This window comes from Entelurus aequoreus, linkage group LG27 (assembly GCF_033978785.1).
Source record: "Entelurus aequoreus isolate RoL-2023_Sb linkage group LG27, RoL_Eaeq_v1.1, whole genome shotgun sequence".
NCBI lineage: Eukaryota > Metazoa > Chordata > Actinopteri > Syngnathiformes > Syngnathidae > Entelurus > Entelurus aequoreus.
Window position 1 is genome coordinate 25,512,733 of NC_084757.1, and position 17,523 is coordinate 25,530,255.

Here is a 17,523-nt window from a genome sequence, read left to right on the forward strand (position 1 = left end):
ACATGATTTTGGTCAGTCATGAGGATAGCAATCATCTTAAATTCGATGTTCTCGCTTACTCAGAGCACATAACACAGTGCGTGGTGAAGTCCCATATAGAGACGTGCCAGTATTCTACAGAGGAGCTGAAAAAAATGGCGTGGTCCACGTACGGCCTGGAAGAAACTCGCATGTACCAAACAAAGGTACAGTATGTCTGCTACTCAGTCAATCATGTTCTTGGGTGCTGATTTGGCCATCCAAACATTTTTTACTCTCATACATGTAAAAATAATGTTAAACACTGCAAATAGTAGTGAGTTCTGTAATTAAAGGTACCAGAAAATAATCAATAGTGCACTGGAAGTGTGTTTGCGAAAATCCAAATTTAATAGCCCTGTAAAGCTGCATTTGTCAAATATAATAGTTGCCATCCATCACATACAACAACCTAACATAAAGGAGTGCGACAGCTATGTCTCTACTTTATTTTAAGAGGTGTGGCAAGACCATATATATTAATATGTATGTATATATATATATATATATACACACATTTACAAAATCAATAGAGTGCTTTTGTTGTATAGAGGAACTTGGACCACTGTAAACACAATAGCAGATCCTTTAATCGACACAGGGTCCAAACATGTGATTTACATAACTAAGGCACCACTTACTGTAAGTCATCTCCTTTTTGACAGTTACAAATGACTTTCATAATGAGATTTATGTAACTAAGGTGTTGCTGTAGCTGGTTTACTTCAGATGCAGTCAGTAGTCATGTGTTCAACAACATGAGGAACACTGCAAGTATAACTAAAGGTTGTAATTTAGGTTCTCTCTTTTTCGTCATTTAGACTATTCAACTGTTGGCCTGTGAGTTCAGTTAAAAAGAACTTGTGAGAGACTCTCATTTTTGCAGCAGATTTTTAAAACACCAGAATGCTGTCATAAAGATTAGTTTTTTTGAAGAAGGTCCTTAAAAACAGCAGAGCAGAGCGCTGACAAAATAAACCAACATCAAATGTACTGTAGAGGATGCTGTTTTTTTGGAATATACAAAAAGAATAATAGTGAAAGGGAGAAGTTCAGCACACCGGTCTTTAGCTTTCTGAAAATGTAAAACAATTTTGTTGAATATCCCTGATCTAGGGACACCTATTACCAACTAAAATGTCTCTTTCATACAAGGGGATCTTCATAACAAATGACATAAGTATTTAGATAGCCGTATTTATTCGACCATTCAGAATGTAGTTTGGTGGAAATCCCAGAAATCTCCAGAAGAGCAGTGATAGCCAGTGATAGAATATAATAGACGAGTACAAACGCAACCTGCATTATTCTTCTGTTTCTGCAACTAAGTCTCTTCTGTTTTTTTCTTCTTCTCTTAGTCTGCTGAGGTGATGTGGCAACAGTGCGCCATTCACATCACCAACGCCATCCAGTATGTGGTGGAGTTTGCCAAGCGCATCTCTGGCTTCATGGACCTGTGTCAGAACGATCAGATTATCCTCCTCAAAGCAGGTCAGTCACCTTTAAGCGTGAAAACAAATTACTTGCTCAGCTTGTGTTTCGCCACAGTACACCCGCAGGCTGTTGTCGCAAAGAAACGGGCCTCCGAGAGTAGGGCCTAAACACTTGCGTGCGCGTTTATTGCCTCTGGGCTTCGTAGTTGTGATAGTCATTGTGGTTGTCACATGAAAGTGCATGTGCGGTATACTAGCCTTGAGGGGCGGCTGACTTCACAGGAGTTCAACAATCACATGCATGCAGAGTGACTTGAAATAAGCAAGTCTCTTCTCCGTCTGAAGAATGGCGTGCTTTGTGCTTTATATTTATCCCGACCATCACATTGTGGAGAATGTCTTACATGTGTGGTAAGCTTAGATTTACTGCAAACCAGTCACACTTTGCAACCCTCTCTGTTTTGTTTTCTTCAGACGCAGTCGAAAATAAACTTCATAAACGTCATATAGATTAACCCGGTCACAGCATTAGTACACTGCACACCAGCCGATTGATTCAGACTGCATTAAAAACAGACTCCTTTAGCAGTTTTTATACAACACTGCATGTTGCATGTCGGTGTTCTTGTGCAAATGCCACCATTAGATGAAAATAATACTTAAGCTCATCTTTTCTTTGTGTTTCCTCATGGCATGAAGCAGAGGGGGATGAGCCCCTCTGGCTAAGAGTTTGACTTAATGTCTTAAGTGCTTCCACCTCACGGTGAAGTCACAACATAGCCGAAATGCAAAACCCGGCGAACAGAGGCATCCAAAAGTGTGTGCAAGCTCACACATAAGGGTTAAAAGACATCCTAACATGCACCTTTATTGTGTTTCCTGTAATATTATTTTTCTGACCAAAACGCCACGCACTGTCCAAAAAACCTCCAATAAGTCGTAGTAATCGATTCACACCTAAATCGCACTTTTTATTTACTCCCATTCCAAATTCATAATTTTCTAAAATAGATTTGAAAAAAGGTATTTAAAATGTTTTATTTAAATACCATCCATCCATCCATTTTCTACCGCTTATTTTATTTAGTTTTTTAGTTTCCTTTTTTGTATTATATTTGTATGTTTTAATTGCTTTGTAAAGCTGAGATTGGGTTGGAGTCGCTTTATTTTATGTTAGTAGAGTGATTAACTTACTCTGATTTATGTAAATAAAATGTTATAAATTAATTTTGAAAAACACAATTTTTAGGCCAACACTGCGCGTATACATTCTACTTTAGCTGTTAAGAGGAGATTTTGTAATTGTTTTGAATAGGTTTTATTATAATAATTTATATACTTTTTCCGACCATCCATTTTTTTTAATAATGTTTTACAAGAATCGTGTTGAATCGAGAATCGATTCGTCCACCCAAGAATCGGAATTGAATCGTGAGGTGCCCAAAGATTCCCACCTCTAGTAAACACCCACTGTAACTGAAGGCTATTTATGTGAATCATCACTAAATCAATCTCTCTTGTCTTGTATCCCCAGGCTGCATGGATGTTCTCCTGATTCGAATGTGTCGGGCGTACAACCCCATCAATAACACTTTGCTTTTTGACGGACGGTTTGCCCCTGCTCACTTTTTCAAAGCGCTCGGTAAGTGTCGTCTTCTATTCCCGCTTTTTCTTCTTTTTCTATAATCACCTTTCGATGTGTCTTGTCACTGGGATTTCAATAACTGAGGCGACTGTATTTCCTTTGCAGGCTGTGACGACCTAGTGACTGCGGTGTTCGACTTGGCAAAAGGCCTGAGTCGTATCCAGATGTCTGACGAAGAGATGGCCCTCTTCACTGCTGCTGTGCTCCTCTCACCAGGTAACGTCTAAATTCAATTATCAACTGAATAGCACTCAGAGCTCCCAAAGTAGTGTTTTGAAAAGCATGCATGCCAAAATCTAGCCTTGATGCTGGAGTTTAGACCGTTTAAAAGTGCTTCTAATAAGCCCTATGGGTGCAATAGAGTACTCCAATTAGCTGCATTGTCAGCCACCTCGTACTTGGTGTATATTACAAATTAAAATGCATTCAAAAAAGAAAAACACAGGCGTTTTTGTCTTATAATAGGCAAAATAATATGCAAAATTTCCCCCAAAAAGTGCAGTTCCCCTTAACAGTGTGTTGTTTTAAAAAGCACTATTGTGCTCCTTATCCACTTAATTCTGCACTTGTCCAACCTAGTAGATGCCATGACACATACGTTAGCTACACTAGCACAGCTGTGGGAGGTACAATGCTAACAGTACACTTACATTTCACTGAAGAAAAACAAAATGATCAAACTTCCCACGTCTGTGACTCACTGATGTACAGGACTGTCTCAGAAAATTACAATATTGTGATAAAGTTCTTTTATTTTCTGTAATGCAATTAAAAAAACAAAAATGTCATACGCGTGGCGAAGTTGGTAGAGTGGCCGTGTCAGCAATCGGAGGGTTGCTGGTTACTGGGGTTCAATCCCCACCTTCTACCATCCTAGTCACGTCCGTTGTGTCCTTGGGCAAGACACTTCACCCTTGCTCCTGATGGCTGCTGGTTAGCGCCTTGCATGGCAGCTGCCGCCATCAGTGTGTGAATGTGTGTGTGAATGGGTGAATGTGGAAATACTGTGAAAGCGCTTTGAGTACCTTGAAGGTAGAAAAGCGCTATACAAGTATAACCCATTTATCATTTATTATACATTCTGGATTCATTACACATCAACTGAAATATTGCAAGCCTTTTATTATTTTAATATTGCTGATTATGGCATACAGCTGAAGAAAACTCAAAAATCCCATCTCAAAAAATTAGAATATTTCCTCAGACCAAGTAAAAAAAGAAGTTTTATAACTGCAAAACAAAATCAAACATTTGAAAATGTCAATTAATGCACTCAGTACTTCGTTGGGAATCCTTTTGCACAGATTACTGCATCAATGTGGCATGGCATGGAGGCAATCAGCCTGTGGCATTGCTGAGGTGTTATGGATGCCCAGGATGCTTCAATAGCGGCCTTTAGCTCATTTGCATTATTGGGTCTGGTGTCTTTCAGCTTCTTCTTCACAATACCCCACAAATTCTCTATGGGGTTCAGGTCAGGGGAGTTGGTAGGCCAATCGAGGACAGTAATGCCATGGTCACTACACCAGTTACTGGTGGTTTTGGCACTGTGGGCAGGTGCCAGATCATGCTGGAAAATGAAATCATCATCTCCATAGAGCTTTTCAACAGATGGAAGCATGTAGTGCTTACTTGGTCTGAGGAAATATTCTAATTTTTTGAAATGGGATTTTTTAGGTTTTTTTTAAGCTATATGCCATAATCAGCAATATTAAAATAATAAAAGGCTTGCAATATTTCAGTTGATGTGTAATGAATCCAGAATGTATGACATTTTTGTTTTTTTAATTGCATTACAGAAAATAAAGAACTTTATCACGATATTCTAATTTTCTGAGACAGTCCTGTATAGTAGACAGGGCTTCAGGATTTATATTAAGACGTGTAGCAACGCCTGAAAGTGAAGTAGTAGGTGTATACGCGCTGCACGGTCAGCTAGCGTGACTAAGACCTCAGGTGGTATCATGTCCACAAGGATGGAGATTTTCCTCTGATGTTGTGAAATCCCACAACTTCAGAAGGGACAGTTTGAGCGTCTCTTGTCTCAAAAGCAAAGCAAAAAATTGAAGGAGATGTTTTTTTTTTTTTTTACGAAATGTATTTTCATAGCTTATTTCAACCCAAACAAATGGAATATTATTGTTTTGCAAGAGTATTTAACAAAATATGAAATTAGTTTATTTCGGTCATATAATCAACCATTTTGTGTGATGAATTTAACGGTACAGATTATACATATTAACAATTATACACATACACACACAAAAAGAAAAAGAATGACCAAAAAAGAAATACGCTGAAGCCAAGGCTTAGATTTGCCTATCCTATACATTCACTGAAAATTAGATTGCCTGGAACATCAACGTTCAAAAAATCAATGGGATAAAAGTAAACTAGTAAAACTATATTTTATAATTTTACATTATTTCACCTTTCAAGGCTTTCTTAAACCTTAACAAAGAACTACATGTCTTCAACTCATCACTGAGCTTGTTCCACCATTTAACTCCTAAAACTGAAATATATTTGTATTTTATATTCATTCTTACTTTACCTATGCTGAAAGACACCAGACCCAAAAATCAATATCCCCCGTAAATTATAGTTTTCTCCTCTTAATTTAAATAACCTAAGAATAAAAGCTGGAAGGCTGTTGTTCTTTACTCGAAACACCATTTCCATTGTTTTTAAAAACACAATATCTGAACATTTTAACACATTAGAACTTATGAATAATGGATTGGTAGGTTCATAGTACTGTATTTTTCGGAGTATAAATAGCTCCGGAGTATAAGTCGCACCGGCCGAAAATGCATAATAAAGGAAAAAAACATATATAAGTCGCATTTTTGGGGGAAATTTATTTGATAAAACCCAACACCAAGAATAGACATTTGAAAGTCAATTTAAAATAAATAAAGAATAGTGAACAACAGACTGAATAAGTGTACGTTATATGACGCATAAATAACCAACTGAGAACGTGCCTGGTATGTTAACGTAACATATTATGGTAAGATTCATTCAAATAACTATAACATATAGAACATGCTATAGGTTTACCAAACAATCTGTCACTCCTAATCGCTAAATCCCATGAAATTTTATACTTCTAGTCTCTTACATGAATGAGCTAAATAATATTATTTGCTATTTTACGGTAATGTGTTAATAATTTCACACATAAGTCGCACCCCCGGCCAAACTATGAAAAAAACTGCAACTTATAGTCCGAAAATACGGTAGGACGCTTTGTGTGTTATTCTAATTACCCTTTGTAATTTATAGACACAACTTACATTTTATGTTTAAAAAAAATTTAATCTGCATTTTATATTTCAGTATACTTTTGTTTTTAGTGCAGGTTTTTCTCTATTCAGCCACTTAAAAAAAGAAGAAGAGATTTTGTGTTTTATATGGATGGGAATATTTAAATTGTACTTTAATAACGTAGGAAGCAGTTATCCACTCAAACAGGGCGGTCATTGTTTCTATGCTATTTTGTGTTATTTAGTCATTAAATATAGTCATCGTTTTTGTATTGAACAGTTGTAAATATACAGAGAGTTTGACCAAATATTCGTTCACCCGTTGGCGAGCTCCTCAAAATCTGTAGGAGACCCCAGCTCTCGGGACACATATTACTGTTAGAACATCATAAAAAGTAATATTTGCATAATTAGTTCAAGTATTAAATAGACTTTTGTTGCACTTCTCTTCCTGACAGACCGACCATGGCTAACAGATGTGCATCAGGTCCAGAAGTTGCAGGAGAAGGTGTACGTCGCCCTCCAGCGTTGCCTACAAAAAGGGAGCTCATCAGAGGAGAAACTAGCCAAGGTAGGAGACACAAATTGATGTCCTGCCAGAATGACTCATTAATTCATGTTGGGTTTTTTTGTGCTCCTCCTCCAGATGGTTTCCAAACTCCCCATCATGAAGTCCATTTGCAAACTCCACATTGACAAACTGGAGTTTTTCCGTCTGATCCACCCCCAGACGGCGTACACCTTCCCCCCGCTGTACAGGGAGGTGTTTGGCAGCGAAATCACTTTTCCGGACTCTACCGAGGGCTAAGAGGCATCACGCTAAAGACCAAACGAAACCCAGAGATTTCCACTCAGAGACTTTCTTTGCGAGAGGCGCAGGCAGAGGGAGAGATAAAAAACAAACAAAAACGTGACAACAAGCTGAGGCAAAGCAGACGCTCTATGACAATCCTGCACGACACACTCCTGTCTCACCTCTGAACTCTCCTCTCTCACCCGCGTGGAGTCGCTCACGGCGCCCCTCGGGTCGCGTCACCTCCGCGGGAAGGGGGCTCGGTACCTCTCGTTTGGAGGGCGCGCCAAGACACTAAATAGTGGCCTAGAAAAATTTGTATTCTCCAAATTTATTTTTCTAAGATCTTTCTACGATTACACAGCTCCTGTGAGCTCCGGTTGAATGTACCCCCGCCACCCCTGCCCGTGCCGCTTAGAGCGTTCAGCACAGCCTGTAGGCCCGATTCCGAATGTAAATACTTAATCCTCACTTACCTCAAATATATATATATATATTTTTTTTTTTTTCAAAACACTTCAGTTGTCAGTCTGGTAACAATCCTTCATTTTTCACCCAGCATGGTTTAGCAGTGTCTGCCTTTTCCCAGTTTTGCGGCATGTGAACAAAGCGTTCAAAGGGACCATGATCAAATTCCCAAGCAGGTTTTCTTTAATATATCTATTTTATCTTTACCAGCATACCCTGAAGACGCTGACGTAAGTGGGCTCTTTTTAATGCAACCATTACCTCAGTCCCAGTACCCTATCACTTAGCATTTGCCACTCGGATATTATGACAATATTATATTTATAGCGCCTGTATAGCCGTACGAATGTCTCTAAGGGTGCGTTCACACCTGTCGTGTTTGGTTCAGTTTAAAGAACGAAGCCTGGTGTGTACCAAGCAGGCCGTTTCGGTCCACTTGCAAGTGAACTCTGGTGCGGTGCACTTGAGCACAAATGTGAACTACGCAAACCAGTGTTAAAAATACCAAAACAAAAAAACGTGCTGTTGTATAAAAGTATCTTTTAGAAGCTTTTTGTCAAATATAAGATGGTAAATATGGCAGAATATGATAATACGTGTTCAACGCAGCAAATTTGACTTATGTCACAAAGGCTACCTAACCGGTTCACTTAGACTTAATAATAATAATAACTGGGATTTATATAGCGCTTTTCTAAGTACCCAAGGTCGCTTTACATGTTTAAAAACCCATCATTCATTCACACCTGGTGGTGGTAAACTACTTTTGTAGCCACAGCTGCCCTGGGGTAGACTGACGGAAGCATGGCTGCCAATTTGCACCTACGGCCCCTCCGACCACCACCTATCATTCGTTCAACATTCATTCACCAGTGTGAGCGGCACCGGGGGCAAGGGTGAAGTGTCCTGCCCAAGGACACAATGGCATGGTAAGAGGCGGGGAGCGAACCTGCAACCCTCAGGTTTCTGACACGGGCGCTCTACCCACTACGCCATGCCGCCCACTTAGACTTCCTTTGTCATTCAAATTTGAACTTTACAGTACAGATAAGAACAAAATGTTGTTAAATTAGCTCGTGGTAGTGCAGGATAAAAGAGCAATAAGGTGCAGAGGGTTTGCATAGATTAGATTACTGTACTGCACTTGAGCATAAATGTGAACATTACACGGATCAGTGTTAAAATGTCAAAAAAAAAAGTTTGCAGAAATGAAAAATATGTAAGACAAAGTGCTGTCTTTCTGCTCTGCACTATATAAAAGTATATTTCAGAAGCCTTTTGCCAAATCCAAGCTGATATATATATATATATATATATATATATATATATATAACCGAATAGGAAAATAACCTACGCAGTCAACCAAGCAAATAGCATTTATGCTCTTTACTCCTTTTGGTCACATGACAAAAACACCCGCCTGAACGTTCAGCGGACCGCACCAAAGTTTTTGGGTACCAAACCACAAGTGTGAACGCAGCATGAAACACATACTTTGGAGCCTTGAGGATGGAAAGCTTGTATTGCAAATACTTAGCACTTATGACTGAGCCTCTTTAGGGCTCCAAAACCAACTGCTGGCACTTTTTTTTTTGCAAGTTAGCACTTAGACTGCCACCTTTGACGCCCCCCATTATCCGCAGAACCTTTGTTGACCTGTCATACCTCCGTCCCTTATCTTAACCCACCCGACACGTAAAATAATAACCTGAGAAGTACTTACTGTACAACTCAGCAAATATCTGCCCCACTGCATGTTTTCAATGGACCGGTCCTGAGGCTGTAAGGATTACGAGCGGACAGATGGGCCGCCGTGTTATTTAAGCTCCTTAGACCTCGGTCGGAGGGGGGATTTATTATCCGCGCCGACTCTCACTACTTAAACAGGTCCCGATTTGGAGGACCTACTCATCTCTCTCGCTCCCTCACTACCTCAGCCCTCTCAAACTCCGCACCAACGCTGCAAACGGTTTAACATTAGCATCATACTGCAGGCCTTCTTCTTCTACGCTATTATAAAAATATATATTGCTAGGCACTTACAGAGGGCAAAAAATGTTTGCTTTTGTTGCGAAAGGCTGACACATTTCCTCTTTTTATGCTACCAGTATTGTGTAGAGAGAAAAAAAAATGTAATTGTAGCATATGGAGACATTCGCATAGATGTTAATATTTGAGTCAGGACTGCTGGGACAGTGCTGATGGCCGCGGAGCATTCACGTCGAGTTCACGTAGCGCAAAAAAAAGGGTGCTACCCTTGCCGGGTACTTAATGGCACGGTGGGATCGTGCAATAGTGTCTTTCCCATTTTGAGTAGCATAGAGTTCATTTAGATTCTAGAATTTGACAAGCTCACGGCCGACTCCCCGACAGGGTCGGCCAGATTGTAACAAGGTGCAATACTTTGTCGTTGAATGTTTTATAGCACGTCGCTTATCAACGGTTCCGGTTATCCATCCGCCGGAGGGCGGTCTGTTAGCCCCGACACTTCGCGTTCCCCGGTCAAAGTTCCTCAGGGAGTTAGCTTAGCTCTCTGTGCTGTGTCCCGCAGTGTCCACAAGACACTTGACAAACTGTAGAAGACCTTCAAACCTTGATCACTGTGTACAGTATGTGTTCTTGTGAATGTTTGATTACAGAAAGTATCAAAGATTTTACCCTTTTCAATATTGGTATTTCTTTGCCAAAATAGGATATTGATACAAGAAAATGGGTTAAAAAAAGGAAGAAAAGAGTAAAATACATATAAAAGATTTATTATAATCTCAGAGTAATGTCTTGGTTTTGTTGTGATCTTCAATTTTGTCCTGACATGTACCATGATATTTTCCTCATCAGTTTAGTGTCCTTTGTATCTTTTCAGAGAGTTGTAATTCTATTTTTTTTAAAAGAGCGTTTTTAAATATCTCTCTCTAAACATTTCTCTTTTGTCAAGATCCTTCTGTTTAGGATTTTTTCTTTCTGTTTTAAGATTATTATTGTTATTGAATCATCATAGATTTGTGTAACAACTAATTTATGACAGGATTTGAAAAAAATGTATGTTAAAAAAAAAAAAAAAAAAGAGCCAGAGGTTATTAACACAAGAACGTGTTATTGCACAATGGTAATATGCTTTGTGGATTTAAGAATGTAATAAAATTCTTTTTACAATGAAAATATGTACAATATTGTCTTCATTTTATTTGTCATAAAATATTAAGTTTTTTTAATTACCTAAAATTATGATGAATATCAAAGGGTGTCTGTAAAATTAAACAATATAACGTTATTCTTTATTTAAAACGTCTGTAATTTGTTAATATTGTTTTTGTATTACACTTCAGTTTCTGTAGTTCCTCATATGCTAAAACATTTAGCTTTGAACAAGTGACTTGTGGCAGGTTTTAATACATCTTCAATTGTGTTAGTAAAAGTATGTTATTCACGTTTCATGAACATACCGTAAGTACAGTGTTTTATGGTTGTCTTTAAAGCTGCTATTCCTGCCTACCACCAGGTGGAGCCCGCGTACCACCAGCTAAATGCTGTGCGCTGTTTTTATCCGGAAGTGCAATCTAAAACGCCCTGAATAGACCTCGATAGAAGTCAACTTGACTGAGTGTGGAGTTAAATCACAAATCAACTATCTCAGTAGTCCCTCTGTGGGACTAATTTAAATTAATAGCGGCTGAGGGAGGAGCAACCTCGAATCTTTCAAAAAAGTGCACCCACAGGAACTTAGTACAGTTACAGTACAGTTAGTCCCTCCCCTTCTGTGACGTAGTCAAGATGGTGACTATTGAGGTCCGCCATCTTGAACCGGTCGGCACATTTAATCCACTTTAACTTTCTCAATACTTAACTGATTTTCACGCATTTTTTAATGCAAACGTCATACATGTAGCTATGATACAGTGCACATTAATTGTTGTATTTTATTATTCACAGTGAGATTAACAATAATACAATATTCAGACTAGACTGTAGACAGGAGTTTTGCAAACAATTCAAACACATATACAATTTTCTATTTTTATACTATATAACCTATGCTTTTTATAACTTTAACCTTTCTTCATAAATTATGTCGTAGTGGTACTCATTATCATTAGGATAAATTTGGTACAGTGGGTATCAGAGGTGTGGACTCGAGTCACATGACTTGGACTCGAGTCAGACTCGAGTCATGAATTTGATGACTTTAGACTCGATTTGACAAAATGTAAAGAGACTTGCAACTCGACTTAGACTTTAAAATCAATGACTTGTGACTTCACTTGGACTTGAGCCTTTTGACTTGACATGACTTGCTACTTTCCCCAAATCCCAAAGCTTAAAAAGTTATTTGGGAGCGCTCCGTATCTTTCATTTTGTACGTGTCTGTCTGTCTATCAGCGTGTGTGCTGCTTGTCAGCTGGTGTGCTCTCAGTACAACAGCCAATCAAATTAGTTATACGTTGTTTTCATCACACAGCATTCATCCAATCAAATTGCAGGACAACCACCGAACAAGAGTTGTCAAACAATGCGGCAGAGAGAAACAATTATGCCAAAGTTGGTTTCGTTCGGGTATAAAAACTACGACTTGGTCAACAAAAAACGAATTGCGTATGCAAATCACGCAGTTGGAATATTACAGACGGAGACGCAACAACTTCCAACTTCGTTCGACATTTGAAGTTGCACAAAGAAGGGTAAGTTTTGAATGTAAGATAACGTTTATTGGCTAAGTAACATGACTTTTATTTGCTGTGTAGTTAAATCAGTGAGGCTGTAAACTCACTGCTAACGTTATAACCATAGACATGTTTTTAAGGGTACGCAGCATCGAGCGCTACTGCTTACTGGCGCAGACGAGACGCGGGTCCGCCATCTTGGAGTGGTGATCCGCTCCACTCAGTGCAATTCATTTGTCAGGAGCAATGAACTGTCAGCGCATTTAATTCATTTTACCTCACTGAATACCACTGATTTTCACGCGCTTTTTTGTCATACGTGTAGCTATGATAACGGACACATGTTTTATTATTCATAGTTTGCTTAACAGTAATAGAATATTCTTATACGCTATAAGTGACCAGACGTCCGAGATCAAAACTGGGAATATAATCCCAGAGAAGGGGGAAAAAACGGTAAACTATTTTTAAATTGAAGAAACAATATGATTAGGTTATATGTACATGCGTATATCCTACATAAACAATGTATGAATGCATTAGATATCTATATATCTTAGGGACCTATAGACTGTATCTCTGTTGCTGCAGCAGCAGAGAGTTTATTCTGTCTTGACACTTTGTATTGATATTTTGTATTACATTCTTCCCTTAAATGATCATGTTTACAGTGATTGTTATGTATGTATTTTTTATGTATGTCGCTTTGGATAAAAGCGTCTGCCAAATACTTAAACTTATATAAACACCTGAAACTCTTCATATCAGCTAAAACCACCAATTTGTTTCACTGGATTCAGAATAAAACCAAATGCTGTTTTACCCAACAATGTTAGTATTTGAATATTGTTACTTGAAGACTTATTCCTGGTTACAATTATACTGTTAAGAAAGTATTGTCTTATATTTTGCCTAAAATGAGAATGCATCATAATCAGTGGCGGCTGGTGAATTTTGTTTTAGGTGGGGCTGAAAGTTTGTAAAGCAAACCCCTGTAGGGGCGTCATCCTCCCCCAGAAGATTTATTTGTGATTTTCACATACAAATATTGAAGATCTTTGCTCCTTCTCAACTCTGTGGTAATATTATTTTCATAAAATACAACCAATAGTATGTTAATGTTTGTTTTTGCAAATGTGTTTATTCTGTAAAGGAATGAGTTAAATGTTTAAAATTGCTTAAACTATTAAAATTACTGTTAATAGTGCTATTATGAATTGCAATCTAAGCACTATTTTTTTTCTTGCAATTTCAAATGCACTTGTTTTAATAAATAAATACAGCGTTTTAAAAGCATACACAATCTGTGTAAAAATATTAGTCTGTGGTTAAAAGGACTTGAAAGGACTCGAAACTCAAAATGCAGGACTTGGGACTCGACTTGAGACTTTCCAGTCTTGACTTTGGACTTGACTCGGGACTTGCCTGTCTTGACTCGGGACTTGACTCGAGACTTGAGGGCAAAGACTTGAGACTTACTTGTGACTTGCAAAGCAATGACTTGGTCCCACCTCTGGTGGGTATTCATTTTGTGCCACCTCATGTGCTGGTATGACAAATGTCCTTGAATATAAACATAATTATATTTATACAGTGTATGTATGTATGTATGTGTGTATATATATATATATATATATATATATATATATATATATATATACATATACATAGTTGAGGTTACTGTGGTTTATTCGTTATACAGTGCTCAATACTGGGGTAGAGCGGAATATACGTTAGGTCAGGAAAAAACACAGAGGCTATTTCATCCCTACAAGCCTGTTTCGCTGGTTTCCCAGCTCTTCAGGGGAGTTTATTATATATAAACTCCCCTGAAGAGCTGGGAAACCTGTGAAACAGGCTTGCTCTTCAGGGGAGTTTATTATATATACAATATACATAAACTCCCCTGAAGAGCAGGGAAACTCGTGAAACAGGCTTGTAGGGATGAAATAGCCTCCGTGTTTTTTCCTGAACTAAAGTGTATTTATATGTATAGATACGTGTGTGTGTGTATATATATATGTATATATGTATGTGTATGTATATATATATATATATATATATATATATATATATATGTATGTATATATATATATATATATATATATATATATATATATATATATATATATATATATATATATATATATATATATATATATATATGTGTGTGTGTGTGTGTGTGTGTGTGTGTGTGTGTGTGTGTGTGTGTGTGTGTGTGTGTGTGTGTGGGAAAAATCACAAGACTATTTCATCTCTGAGATGAAATAGTCTTGTGATTTTTCCCACACATACATATTACGCTCTACCACGGTATCGAGCACTATTTTTTTGGATAATCTAATTAAGACATTATATATATATATATATATATATATATATATACATACATGTGTGTGTGTGTGTATATCAGTGGCGTGCGGTGACGTTCATGTCAGGTGAGGCACTGACTTTATCACAGTCAGATTTACAAACATATGAACCCTAAAGAGTATCTTATTCACAATTTGATTGGCAGCAGTTAACGGGTTATGTTTAAAAGCTCATACCAGCATTCTTCCCTGCTTGGCACTCAGCATCAAGGGTTGGAATTGGGGGTTAAATCACCAAAAATTATTCCCAGGCACGGCGCCGCTGCTACCCACTGCTCCCCTCACCTCCCAGGGGGTGAACAAGGGGATGGGTCAAATGCAGAGTACAAATTTCACCACACCTCGTGTGTGTGTGACAATCATTGGTACTTTAACCTAACTTTAACTTTACACTTACAAACTGTAGCACACAATAAAGCACATTTAATTAAAAAAACGTTATTATGGTCTTACCTTTACTTATAAATGTGGGAGCGTTGTGAATGGTGCGTGACTGCTCGCCGTCTGTTCGCTGTTGCGAAAAAGCTAAGTAGCGCTCTATCTGTGTGCTTTTAATTGTTCTACAGCTTTCTTTATCACTTCTCAAACATTTTTAGTGGTACTATTTAACTTGCAAATCACCCGATCTCTGTCCCACCACCCTTTCCTCAGCTAGCCAGCTGCTAAGCTAGCGCGGAGAAAGGCAGCGCCGGTCAGTAAGAAGCTACTCCTACAGACCGCGACCACTTCCCTGAGGACAGCAGGAACTTCACTCGGTGACAGAAAACACTGTGAGTAATGGCTTCCTGCGCGTCTTGCACCATACTCACGGAGAGGTTGGCTCTGCTAGAGGGCCGTGTCCGCCAGTTAGAGCAGAGTAATGTCGTAACTTTAGATGTTGCGGACACATCTGCTAGCGTTAGCTGTAGCGAGCTAACTAGCCCAGCTTGTAGCAGTCCTAAGCGGCCTACAAGCTACGGTGTACCGGTTGAGACGCATAATAGATTTAGCTCTTTAGCTAGTCCTACACCCCAGTCTACCGGGCACCACACCTTAGTTATAGGGGACTCCATCACCCGAAACATAAAGCTTAGCAAACCAGCCACAATAAAGTGTATCCCCGGGGCCAGAGCACCTGACATTGAAGCTAATCTTAGGGAGCTAACTCGCAACAGGCCTAGTAAACACGTACGACAGGCTAATCGCACCACTAATTATGCGAATATAGTTGTACACGTTGGCTCCAATGACACTAGAATGAGACAGTCAGAGATTACAAAGAGAAACATAGCCAGGACTTGTGATCTCGCCAGAAAGATGTCCAGGCATCGAGTAATTGTCTCTGGCCCCCTGCCTGCGAGAGGCAATGATGAGAGATATAGCAGATTAGTCTCGCTTAACAAGTGGTTGGCTAGCTACTGTAGGACGCAGGGACTAACGTTTATTGATAACTGGCCCTCTTTCTGGGGCAAACCAGGCTTGCTGATGAGAGACGGCCTTCACCCTAACCAGGAAGGCGCCATCATCCTGTCTAGAAACATAGACTACTATTTAAGTCTCACTTGACTGACTACACTAGAGCAAGCCCGGTCACAGGCAATTACAATGTCTGTTAGTCCGGGTGAGGAGTCAGTTAAGCTAGAACTAGCCAGCGCCAGGCTGGATAATCCATGTACGCATAGCAATTCTCTTAGAATAATACACAATTCACATAATGTTTTTTCTGTTGTGTCTGTGTCAGAGGTGGACATGCATTCTACTGAGGTGGCAAATTATGATATGTCCAGTCTATTGCAGCACCAAGCAAACAATCGGAAAATTCCCGTCATATCAATTCCTAGATATGGTCGAAACTATTTAAAGTGCACTACGCATAATAAACGCAACATTGTTAATATTGCCACTACGGATAATCTTAACAAAAACTCGTCAAAACAGCCCAATACCTATAATATGGGCTTTTTAAACATAAGATCATTGTCTCCCAAGGCGTTATTGGTTAATGAGGTCATTAGAGACAACAATCTTAACGTCATTGGTCTTAGCGAAACCTGGCTCAAACCGGACGAATTTTTTGCGCTCAATGAGGCATCTCCTCCTAACTATACGAATGCGCATGTTGCCCGCCCTCTTAAAAGGGGAGGGGGTGTCGCACTAATATACAATGAAAATTTCAACCTTACCCCTAACCTAAATAATAAATATAAATCGTTTGAGGTGCTTACTATGAGGTCCGTCACACCGCTACCTCTCGACCTGGCTGTTATCTACCGCCCCCCTGGGCCCTATTCGGACTTTATCAGTGAATTCTCAGAGTTTGTTGCTGATCTAGTGACGCACGCCGACAATATAATCATAATGGGGGACTTTAATATCCATATGAATACCCCATCGGACCCTCAGTGCGTGGCGCTCCAAACCATAATTGATAGCTGTGGTCTTACACAAATAATACATGAACCCACGCATCGCAACGGTAATACAATAGATCTAGTGCTTGTCAGGGGTGTCACCACCTCCAAAGTTATGATACTTCCATATACTAAAGTAATGTCCGATCATTACCTTATAAAATTTGAAGTTTTGACTCTTTGTCAACAAGCTAATAATAATAATAACTGCTATAGCGGCCGCAACATTAATGCTGCCACAACGATGACTCTTGCTGACCTACTGCCTTCGGTAATAGCACCATTCCCAAATTATGTCGGCTCTATTGATAAACTCACTAACAACTTTGACGATGCCTTGCGCGAAATTATTGATAGTATAGCACCGCTAAAGCAAAAAAGGGCCCCTAAAAGGCGCACCCCATGGTTTACAGAAGAAATTAGAGCTCATAAATTATCATGTAGAAAACTGGAACGCAAATGGCGCGCGACTAAACT

General features: G+C 39.0%; 1 protein-coding gene across 3 annotated transcripts in view; it reads left to right on the forward strand.

The window, feature by feature from the left end:
- The window catches only part of rorca (RAR-related orphan receptor C a), a 99,035-nt gene extending 88,271 nt beyond the window's left edge, over positions 1-10,764 (forward strand). For all 3 annotated transcript variants that reach the window (XM_062039058.1, XM_062039059.1, XM_062039057.1), the window contains 6 exons: positions 64-185; positions 1,377-1,509; positions 2,986-3,093; positions 3,202-3,312; positions 6,824-6,936; positions 7,012-10,764. In XM_062039058.1, coding sequence (XP_061895042.1) covers positions 64-185; positions 1,377-1,509; positions 2,986-3,093; positions 3,202-3,312; positions 6,824-6,936; positions 7,012-7,173 — 749 coding nt within the window. In that variant the 3' untranslated portion in view covers positions 7,174-10,764. The remainder of the gene's footprint in view (positions 1-63; positions 186-1,376; positions 1,510-2,985; positions 3,094-3,201; positions 3,313-6,823; positions 6,937-7,011) is intronic.
- Positions 10,765-17,523: the final 6,759 nt, after the last annotated feature.